Source organism: Rhinopithecus roxellana, chromosome 12, assembly GCF_007565055.1.
Source record: "Rhinopithecus roxellana isolate Shanxi Qingling chromosome 12, ASM756505v1, whole genome shotgun sequence".
Classification (NCBI taxonomy): domain Eukaryota; kingdom Metazoa; phylum Chordata; class Mammalia; order Primates; family Cercopithecidae; genus Rhinopithecus; species Rhinopithecus roxellana.
Window position 1 is genome coordinate 123,004,102 of NC_044560.1, and position 11,859 is coordinate 123,015,960.

Genomic DNA, 11,859 nt, shown 5'->3' on the forward strand with positions numbered 1-11,859 from the left:
TCTTGAAAATAAAATAAAGATGAAAAAAACATATAAAAATATTGGCACCATTACAGTTAAGGGCCCTAAGTCAACAAATGTCTAATTCAAAAGTTATTTAGCCCTAGGCTACTACAATAGCCAAGCAATGAATTGGGCAAGGACCTTAAGTAGAAATGCACCTAAAGACTAGAAGGAAACAATGCTCCTTATTTATTAATTCAACATATACTGACTAAATTGTCTACTACTTGCAAGACCCTGAGCAAGCTAAGAAGCTCATGACGAGGTGGGAAGCCAATTTCATAGGGAGAAGTACACATAAATAGTACAGTAGCTTCTCTAGACAGAATGGAAAAAATTTCATCTGAGAAGTGCTAGAAGAGTAAGCCGGGCGCTGTGTCTCACGCCTGTAATCCCAGCACCTTGGGAGGCTGAGGCAGGCAGATCACCTGAGGTCAGGAGTTGAGACCAACCTGGTGAAACCCTGTCTCCACTAAAAATACAAAAATTAGCTGGTGTGGTGGTACATGCCTATAATCCCAGCTACTTGGGAGGCTGAGGCAGGAGAATCGCTTCAACTCAGGAGGCAGAAGTTGCAGTAAGCCAAGATCGTGCCACTGCACTCCAGCCTGGGCAACAGAGTGAGACTCTGCCTCAGAAAAAAAAAAAAGAAGAAGAAGAAGAAAAAGTGCTAGAAGAGGGAGGCAAGAGAAAGGAGGGATAACTTTTAACAGAAGGGTTTAGAGAACATATTCTGACACTGAAGGCGTCTGACCTGGGTCCTAAAAACACATACATATGAGATTTCAACATGTGACTATTGCAAGTGAAAGACATCCCAGGAAGAGGGAAAAAAGCATACATTCAAGGAACAGCAAACACAAAATTGCTTCTGTAGAATTTATGATGCACTCCAGGAGGAGAATTAACTAGAAAAGTTGGAAGCAAAAATTAGAGGGACTTATATGACAGGGTAAGCAATCGGGGGATTTTTTTTTATTTATTGGTTTTTTTGTTTTGTTTTGTTTTGTTTTTTTGTAGGCAAAGGGAAGCCAGTGGGAGGTTTTTAAACCCATTGGAAGATTTATCATTGTAAGATAAGTCATCAGATGATTCTCTTAACATTACTGTGGCTTGAACAGGATAGAAATGGGAGAGCAGTTAGTACACTATCACAGCAGTCCAGGAAGCAAATAATTAAGAGCTTGATGTGGGATGGGAGCTAGGAAAAACCCACAAAACATGCTACAACCGCTTCACTAATGATATAGTTTTAAATATTTTGAAAATTTAATTTATCACATAAAACAAGGTTGACATTCACACTATTTCCATGAAAAACCATTCACTTCATAGGCAATGTTTCATCATACTCAAGGGTGCTTCCTTTTTAAAAAGCTGTTAGGAATAACTAACCATATTCTACATTAAAGCTACAAAAGGGGTAATAAAGAACAGCATGTATCCTTTCAGTATTCTCAGAAGAATCTCAGTATACACAATTTCATTCAAGGATGAACATTTTAAGCTCAAAAGTTTATTTCCATGGAAAATAAAGTTTGGATCATAATTTTCTATACAACCTTATAAGACCCACGTCTCCATATAGTTATAATAGTCAACTTTTCTTAAAATTATTTTTGGACAACTCAACTCAACTTGGCCAGTAGTTTTCTACTAGGCTAATATATTTCAACCATAAATGCATTCTTCATTTTGTCCCCTCCTCCCTACTCACCTCCCACCCAACAAATTCCCTTTGTATGTCTGCAAGGCAAGATACTATGTAATGCAGTATAATTCTAAGGCAGTTTGAATATATAATTCTTACAACAGGAATCTAGAATTATTAACCTTAGTTTTTACAATAAAAGTACCAGTGATGTACTAAATTGCTATTCATATGTATGACAAATGTATCTAATATGCTTTACCATTAGGGGGAAACAAAGGGGAAAAGACACAATAGATGGGTGGCAAATCTTACAAACTTTACAAAACACTGAAAAGCTGCATCTGGATTGCAGTCACAATTACAAAAGCAAATAAAGAAGGCTCTGAAATGAAGGAAGTGAAAAAAATCCTAAGTGATCATCAAGAGTGAAAAAGGTTTATTTCAATATTAGTTTTTAGTACAGCACCATTTAACACTCTGACTAATTGAAAAAAAAAAACACAGGATAATTCACTGTTTGCAAGGACACAGGAAACAATTTCTACATACCTTCTATAAGACAGTTACACTTCTTCACACTCGCATGGCTCAAATCCTTTCAAACGTTTCCAAAAATACAGTCTTATAATAAGCGAGGTTCCCCAAAGACACACATTTATTCTGTAGGCTTAGCCATTACACGTTTTAAAATACATAAAGAATTCATCCTCGACAGAAACAAGGCGTCACAAAGGCTCTCTACTTATTCAGAATCATTACATAAAGCACCATCTGTAATTGCAAACAGGGTTTGATAAAACCTGACAGCTAATTATCATAAAATGGGGTAGACTTTAAAAGAAAAAATCAACTTTTCCATTTTGCCTTCCTTTTCCTTTCCTACCAAATACACAAAATGTCTGTAACAGCGTCAGAGCTTTAAAATAAAAATCTAGTACTATATATGTATACTTTACGTGTATAGGAACACATATGTACATGTCACATATTCACAGGAAAGAGAAAGGTTCCCTCGTTTATGGTTTTTTTTTTGTTTGTTTTTACTCTAGGAATTCAAGTTACATTAAACCTTATCCCATAAATTAAATCATCATGAAATTAAAGAGTAATAAAATATTGCATGTAGATCTCTCTAAGCGACTATCTTCTGAGAAGGAAAACCTCAGACTGAGACCATGGCTGAATATGAACGCCCAATCCCTAAAAAAAATCACTAACCAGCATTTGTTTCTGCAAGAGAAAAAGGGAGTCTTACAGTGAATAATCACATAACTCAGTTTCAGAAGTTAACCGGGGTAAAACACAACGAACCAAATTAGACACATGTATGAAAGGACAAGCTTTCAAGAATTCGCCCGAAGTGAAAGACTGGTTTTAATCCCGGGATATAAAACATCCTTTGCAGGTAGAAGAGTCTTTAATTGAAAAAGAAAAAAATAAAATAAAGTGGCGGGCACAAGAAAAACCTGAACGACACGAAAAGGCAAAGTAAAAAAATAATGATCATTTTAAAAAGGAGTCTCTCCTCCCACCCCCACTTCCAGCCCCCACCCCCACCTTCGCAGGACAATAGGTTCAGGGTCCTAACTGCAAACTTTAAACGTGTAAACCAGAAGCAGTTTTACCGCAGCTGTAACTGCAAATCTTCCCCTCATCCCGAACCTAGCGCATCCAGCAATACTTCTGCCCTGAAAACATCACCAAGCTCTTGGTAAATACAAATCAGACCCATCACGAGATTTTTTTTTTCTCTCCCAAGTACCTGGAGGATCCATTTCAATATAAAATATCAGTTCTGTCGAATAGGGCATCATCACCTCCCTCCAGTCTGCGTCATCGCGGTCCATACTCCACACTGTATTGTACATCGCGCTGTCAGGGGTAGGTCGTCAGGAGATATATAGAAGGCATATATTTTTTATCTGGTATTTAAAAATCTAAAAATACATATCTGCAAAAGTTCCACACGGAAATGTACTTCGGGGTTTTCAACGGCCAGCACTAGTCCAGCCAAACTACCAGAACAGGGTCCTCCCCCTCTCTCCTATAGAACCCAACAAAATGCCCCCGAACTTTCAAGCTATGGGCTATTCTCCTCAGAGGGTTACACAGAGGCTTTGGGGACGGAAGGCAGAGGTGTTAAAAACCGGCTTCCCAAAAATCCTTTCTACACAGTCGCTCTCCGGAGAGAAAAGCTCTCACCGCCTCCAAATCTTTCCGCGGAAGCCACTTTTGTGTCCTTCGAGGGGAGAATGAAGAGGAAAAAAAGAACACGTTGGGAGAAAGCCGGGAAAGTGACAAAGGAAGGCAAAAAAAGGGGGCTGGAAATTGCGTTCAAGTTTCGGGGTCCCACTGGTCTGCAGAGAGCGAATCCCCCAGGGGCCGAGACTCGGGCTCCTCTCCGGTCTGGCTCGGAACCGAAGCTGCCCCAGCCTCGGGAATGGGGCCGGCCAGAAAAGTCCAGTCAGCTCGGCTTGTCTGGGCGCTCCCGCCGGGGTATAAGAAGCAACCCGCCTGCACCGACTGCCCTCACGCTTTCCCCCGACTCCAGCCACTAGAGTTTTATTTAACGGCGCGGAGGGGACACCCTCCCGCCCCACGCTGCCCACCCGCTGAGGCGCCACCCAACGGCGCCGGGAGGGGGAAAAGCAGGCATCACTACCGCCCCTTCCACGCTGTCCCGCCTCGAAGTACCGCGATTCTGTCAGGTGCCTGAGAACACGTTCAAAAAGCTGCCCTCCATCTCGACTTTCACGTCTCCCCACCGCTCTCTAGGCTTCGGCTCCCCAATCAGCCATCCGCGTTCTCCCCCAGCCTCAATCAGAATGGTACGGCCCGGGCGCTGGCCGCACTCCAGGAGTCAGTGCCGGGAGCACGCGAGCCAGGCGGGGAGGGAGCGGGGCGAGGGAAGAGAGGCAAGGTGGGTGGTGATTGGCTGAGGCCGGTTGCCGGAGCCTGGAGCCTGCGTCTTTTGTCTGCCTTGCTCCTGCGAAGGAGCGGGAGACGGCTGCGCGCCCCAAGCGGGCCAATCAGGAGAGAGCCGGCGCCGGCCGGTAAGGCGGCGATTGGTCAGAGCCCAGTTACTAAGCGGGACAAAGGCAGAAGGGGAAAAGAAAAGAACAGAAAAAAAAGAAAGAAAGAAAGGAAGAAAACGCAAACGGCGGTTACTGAGAGGCTGGGCGAGCGCTCGGGGCCTCAAGCTGCCTGGAGACAGGCGGGGCTCCCGCTGAGGCTCGGTCCGCTCGCACTAGTGAGGAGAGGAGCCAGGGAGGACCTGCTGGCGTGAGACGCCTCTGCCCGGAGACTGGCCGCGGGGAAGGGGGTCGGACAGAGAAGGGGCGCGTACTGTCAGTTGGCGGGGTGCGCGCTCTTCTGGTCTTCAGGAGGTCTGCGGGCAGACACCTTCCCTACAGACCCCTTCACCTTGCTGGGACAGCCCTCCCCGAACCCTTGACAAGTTGTCAAAGCAATGGTCCCCAAACCCCACTTGCAGGAACCTTACCGCTCTGAGAGGATGTGCCCCTGGCTCCTGCAACCTTCCTGGCTGCTACCTGAGCCCACTCCCTGCTTCTCCCCTTAAGCAGTTGGGCATTTCTGAGGGAGGCATTTCGCAGTTCCTCTGTGCTTGCCACCCAAGGACTTTTGAACCCAGAGGCAACTCCCCATGCCTAAAATAGTGAGAGGTGTCAGCAAGCCCTCCAGCTGGAGTGCTCAAACAAACAAACAAACAAAAAAATTAAAAAAAAGTATTGGAATTACAGTGCATGTGTAATTTCTAAGATAAATCACAGGTGTTGGGATCTCTCACCAATGGGGCTCTATTCTGTTTCCCTGAGAGACCCCCTTCCTCACGTACTCATTCCCACCCCCAAAGCTTAAATCTGGGAGATTGGCTTCACTATGAAAATGCTGAATATTTCCATGCATTTCAGAAACAGCTAATTAACTTGCTGGGGAACACTGAATAGCTAAAAGTAGATTTGTGTCTCCTGAATATTGTGCCTGGAATTGCCATCCTGTATACCCTACAATACAGTCTGAGGAGGCCAAAAACTGCTCCATTTCCTCTTTATACAGACATAACAAAGCCCATTGTGTTTGAGTTGACAACCTGATTTAAGCCCTAGCAAAACCTCCTACCCTGAGCATGTCTGCTATATTGATTGGCCTGTGGAAGAGTTGCCACGTTTCACCCTCTACCTCCTAAGGTGGTTCTGCCTTCCTTAAAAGTACCCTGAGTTGAGACAGTTACTGAGGGCAGACAGTCAAAATGTATATGGATTGGGTATAGAGTAACTTGTTAAAAAGGGCCAGAAAATATGGATGGACATGGTTGAGCTAAGAAAACACACCAGGATTGTTATATGCTTTCTTATTATTTCTGAAATCCAAATATGATTTCAACTTTGGGGCAGGACTAATTAATTATAATTTCCTGAACCATTCCTTACAGGTAGAAGATGCTGGAAGATCAATTCTAATTTGTGGCTGCCTTCCCAGCAGTCTTTACTTCAGTATATGTGGGAGCCAGAAGTGCTCAAGTTTGATAACTCAAAAGACAGAACAATCTGTCAAGGGTGGGTTAGTTTATTTTTGTTCACAGGTGTTCATATGCATTCCCAAACAAAATGAGGGTGAAGAGAGAGGAAGTGTAGAAAAGATAATGGCTTTCAGATTTCCACAGCACCTTTTGCTTGGACCACTTTTTAGCATTTAGTGGTGGGGTTTCAGTTTCTAATACACAGAGCAATCACCCAGGCTTTTCCCATAGCTAAAGCTTTCAGTGATGGAGTGAAGTCGAAGCACAATATATAATCAAGTGGTCAAGGCTGACACATGTAGTAAAGCTGTGATTCAGTCTTGCCACCCAAAATTGTATGACCCAACTCTCCAATTTAAATAGACCTGTGAATAGATCTCCAGAGAATAAGTGATGCAAGAGGCAATGACGAATCAAGGGGAAGCAAACTTTCTTAGTTCTTGAGCTTAAACTAGTGCCCTGCCATGGGGAAAGCACCTGTCAGATGATTCTGGTCTTTCAGTTGAGAAATAGAAGTGAGGTTGTGATTGCTTGTCACCAAACTGCCCCAGGCTCTTTGGCAAAGGTAAAAAATGTTAGCTCGGGTGTCCTGGACCGCTTCCAAGTTGGAGAATTATATTTGGCCTGGGTGTGGATTAAATTCAGCTCTAAGCACTCAAACTCCTGGGTCACAACCTGCTACTTTGGGAGCTGCTTGTTTTCCTTTGCCCTCTCCCTTAAAGTAGTCTTAGGTAAAACATGAAATCTGCCTTCATTTATGTGTCTATGAAATAGATTTATGCAAGCTGCTTAGTTTATAGTGAAACACTTAGAATGAAAAAATATGCCACTTAAGTATTTAGAATTAATAGTACTTTTCTGTAACTCCAAATGTCTAGGATGCCCTTCACTTTTCACCCTGGTATGGTTTTCTTCTGCAACTGTTCAAATATGCTTCATTTCTTCCTCTTTATTTCAGAGATGGATGAAGTATTTCTTCTGTGCTCTGAATATAGGGTATGATCTCAGAGTTCTCTGTGCCAGCAGAATCAGCCTGGAACTCAGCCAAAAGTTCTTCATGATTAAAGGTGCCATCTGAGCACACAATATTTTTTTAAAAGCCTTGCAAAATGGGGCCGGGCACGGTGGCTCACGCCTGTAATCCCAGCAGTTTGGGAGGCTGAGGTGGGCAGATCATGAGGTCAGGAGTTCGAGACCAGCCTGGCCAACATGGTGAAACTCTGTCTTTAGTAAAAATACAAAAATTAGCTGGGCGTGTTGGCAGGCGCTTGTAATCCCAGCTACTCGGGAAGCTGAGGAAGGAGAATCGTTTGAACACGGGAGGCAGAGGTTGCAGTGAGCCGAGATCGCGCCATTGCACTCCAACCTGGGCGACAGGGCAAGACTCAGTCTCAACAACAAAGAAAAAAGCCTTGCAAAATGGAAACGTACCTTTTTTTTTTTTTTTAAGGTCACTAGCATTAGCACCAGAACTGACTTTAGCCTTTGGGTAGGGATTCTACTGGCCTCAATACCTTCTTTTTCTTCTCTCACCATCTTCCTTTGACCACTTGTCTTGTGATAAGACCCAGTCCATGCAATTAAAGAAACTCGCTTAACAAATGTGACTCCCAGAAAGCTCTACAAATTATCAGTTGCAGATTTTAGGGCCTCCCCAGACACAACAGATTTACAAGACACATGACTTGTAAGTAGAAGATATATCAAGTTTTGATGGAAAAGTTTGCCTCTACAATGTACAAAGAACAATGTTAGTGGATCTTCTGGAAAGACATCTCACCTGGAAATTGATAGTCATCTCTTGAGACAGCTGTGTCTAAAATCGTGATTTTCCATTTTTTCCAAATGTTATTTGTCGTATTTGGCATTTGCAATTTTTTACCTCTCCTCATCTTTCTTAGCACTTGAATACCCATGATAGAGTTAATCATTTAACCCAAGGCACTGAGAAATTATGACATTATATGAAGGAGTAGACTTCATTAAAGTGGCATTCCCCTAGATGCTGCTAAATTCCAGGGCTTTGGGGACAATGTTTGAGGCCTCACTTATACACCTCAGCATGTGATGTAGATCTGCTCTGTCTCACTCTTCCCACTTTGGGTCCTCCTTTAGGTTTAGGGGTCACAAAAAAAGCAAATCTCTCTAGCTTGACATCCTCCTCACTTTTGATGTCTGCCCTTCTAGTAACACAGGGCCAACTGGATGATATGTATGCCATTGCTGCAAACTTCCCCTCCAACAAGGCAACAGATTTCAGCTCAGTTCTCACCAGGGGAGAGAGCACAAATTAGATCCAAATGGCAGGAACAATAGTCCAGGCTGTTTCAGGAGGACAGGGCACAAACAGGGCAGGCAGCTGGTGAAGCTCTGTTACCTCATTTAATCTCCATAACCCTGGGGTGGAAGGCTGTATTTTTATTCTCATTTTACAGATGAGGAAATTGAGACCCAGAGCAATGAGGGGATTTGTTCAAAGTCATGCAGCCACTAGTAGCAGAGCCAGGATTAGAGCCCCATGTCCTGACTACCAGTTCATTGCCTTTCCCACTGCACCACACAGCCTTCCTCTCCCATTCATTCACTTAGCAAATGTTTGTTGATGCTTCCAAACACTGAGGATACAAAAGTGAGTAAGACTGAGTCCCTACATTGAGTCTAGAATTCATAGAGGAGGGACCAACAAAGGAATAAATAAAGGCACGATAAGCGCTATAATCAAGAATTTGATAAAGTGTTGGGGGAGCCCCAAAGACAGTGATGATCTCTAACCATGTGCAGGTGAGTAGAAGCTTCCTGGAAGAGGTAACATTTGGCTGCCCCAAACTTGCATGCACCTGCTTTAAATGCGTGGTCCTTCAAGTTTTTGCAATTCACATGATTAACTCTAAGCCTGAAAAAGCTTTGTTGAAAGCTGTTTCCACTAAAAAGTGGCAAACTCCTACTTCTCTGCATCTGATCTTACACATTGTGCTCACACAGCCCCCTGTGCTGGCCTCTGCGCAGCCCTTGGCACACCATGTTCAAAGTGTTTGCTTCCAGGTCTCTCTCTCCTATCACTCTTTAGAGTTCCTCATGTTGGACAACAGTGGTTCCTCATGGTCCTTTAACCATCAATGCCCAGTCCAAGGCCTGGCACACAGTGGGTAGCCAATGAATATTCCTCAAGCGAATAAGCAAAAGTGCAAGTAAACTCTCCAAGAAGGTCCTGGGGAGTCTAAGTTCAAAATCTCCTAGTAATCCTTTCTGTAGGTCTTCAGCTGACTTCCATTTATTTAAAAGGACAAAAAGAAAACCAAAAACTTGTACAGTTTCTTGGCTACAGGAACCAAGAGGGGCAGACAATGACCTTTCCCTCCCGCTGGCTTCCCCTAGGGTCTTCACCACAGACATTGAGTTCCGCTGCCCTTTTATTTTATCAGCTGTGAATTATTTGCAAAATTCCAAACAGTTTGTAGGAAATTCAGGAAAATGCATCAGCTAGAAGAGAAACTGGTTTCATTTTCCAGCTCAGCTTTTTTCTGAAATATAACACCATATAGGGCTTTAAAGCATGCTCACTTCCTGTGGTCATTATTTCAATACTTTTGAGCAACTTGTAGTTTATGCCTTCTTTCTGGAATGTCCAATAATTGCCCTGTAATTCCACAGGTCTCAAATCTAAAAATTATTTTTACATTTCATTGTTAGAGGACAGTATCAATCCAGTTCCTGTATTGGACAATTTTGGTTTAAAAAGATAAAAAGACCAGGCATGGTGGCTCACGCTCATAATCCTAACACTTTGGGAGGCTGAGGCAGGAGGATCGCTTGAGCTCAGGCGTTCAAGACCAGCCTGAACAACAGCTGGAGATCCCCATCTCTACAAAAAAATTTAAAAATCAGCTAGGTATGGTGGTGTGTTCCTGTAGTCCCAGCTACTTGGGAGGCTGAGGCCAGAGGATCGCTTTAGCCCGGGAAGTCAAGGCTGCAATGAGCCAAGATTGCGCCACTGCTCCCAGCCTGGGCACAGAGCGAGACCTTGTCTCAAAAACAAAGTCCTGCAGCCTCCCCAAACACTGCTGCAGGGGCATCATTCTTGAAATCTGGGAAAATGGTGTGACTTCTAGGGTTTAAAGATCACCACTTGGGTAAGAAAGTACAGACATGGAATGTAGAAGGCACGAACATGATCGTTTGTGTCCTCAGCTTTGAGCATTTGATTGAAAATGATACAATTACAGTGATTTTCTTCCAGGGGTAGAGGCTACCTTCCACTCTGCTCATCTTACACTTCTTGGAAAGGAGACATTCAGTGAAGATCACTACTATTCTCCAAACTTCATTTGGGACCTTATTTCTCCCCTTTTGATGTCAATGTGTGAAATTCTTAATTATGTCATGAGATATATGTTCAAAAACAATATATTTTCAAATAAACAAAAAATATAATTGGTCATCACATATACCAAATATGCAATATGATAGTTGTGCCTAAAGTAGATTAATTAGATGTTAATGGTAAACAGGAAGAACAGCTCAAAATGACAAGGTCTTTCAGTTTAATTCAACTGAGTCCGCCCCATGGGTCAGATCTTTTGCTGAGTACTCAGTAAGACACTATTTCTGCCTTTATGAACCCGCCATCTACTAAGGGAGACTTATGAGAACAGTTTTGCTGACCCATGTGCTTCTTTTTTTTTTTTTTTTGAGACAGAGTCTCACTCCTGCTGCCCAGGCTGGAGTGCAATGGCGTGATCTGGGCTCACTGGAACCTCTGCCTCCCTGGTTCAAGCAATTCTCCTGCCTCAGCCTCTTGAGAAGCTAGGATTACAGGTGCCCACCACCACCCCCGGCTGATTTTTTCTATTTTTAGTAGAGACGGGGTTTCACCATGTTGGCCAGGCTGGTCTTGAACTCCTGACCTCAGGGGATTCACCCACCTCGGCCTACCAAATTGCTGGGATTACAGGCATATGCCACTGTGTCCAGCCTTACCCATGTGCTTCTAAACTGACTAACTCTCCCTGAGACTGTAAGATCAGGACAAGAGAGTATCTATCCTCCTCGTCTTTCCTCTTCAACAGCCTTACACTCTTTCTCAGCTTCTTCCTGGCATCCTCAACTGCTGAGTATTAACCTCACAGTCCTCAGTGATTCGGTTCTTGCAGCATTGACTTCTGACTTTGTTCCCTAAATACAATTCACACATACCACTTGGATCATATCTTCTTTTCCAAGACGATGGAGGAATCTAGCTCAGTATCCTACCCTGACACAGGGGCATGTGGTTAGTGTTTCTGCTGAGTTTCCCAGGACCCTGCAAACAAGAACCAGAAAAATCTGTCATACCTATGAACTACTTCCCATCTGAAATTTTTTTGAGGGGTGAGAGGAACGGTGTCTCACTCTGTCACCCAAGCTGGAATGCACTGGTGTGATCATGGCCCACTGCAGCCCTGACCTCCTGGGTTCAAGCAATCCTCCTGCCTCAGAATCCCGAGTAGCTGGGACCACAGGTGCACACCACCCTACCTGGCTAATTTTTTGCTTCTATTTTTTTGTAGAGACAGGGTCTCCCTATGTTGCCCAGGCTGGTCTGAAACTCCTGGCCTCAAGCTATCCTCCTGCCTCAGCCTCCCATGTGTTGGGATTACAAGCATGAGCCACCACACCCTGTCCC

At 43.9% G+C, this 11,859-nt stretch overlaps 1 protein-coding gene across 2 annotated transcripts in view; it reads right to left on the reverse strand.

The window, feature by feature from the left end:
- Nucleotides 1-4,604, reverse strand: part of PIK3R3 (phosphoinositide-3-kinase regulatory subunit 3) — a 99,140-nt gene extending 94,536 nt beyond the window's left edge. Inside the window, exons 1-2 of one of the 2 annotated variants that reach the window (XM_030941810.1) lie at nucleotides 4,352-4,604; nucleotides 3,420-3,529 (exon numbers count right to left, since the gene is read on the reverse strand). In XM_030941810.1, the coding sequence (XP_030797670.1) occupies nucleotides 3,420-3,525 (106 nt within the window). In that variant the 5' untranslated portion in view covers nucleotides 3,526-3,529; nucleotides 4,352-4,604. Of the gene's footprint in view, nucleotides 1-3,419; nucleotides 4,271-4,351 lie in introns of those variants that run through there. The other variant, XM_010363038.2, reaches the window with a different exon arrangement.
- Between the last annotated feature and the right edge of the window lie 7,255 nt (nucleotides 4,605-11,859).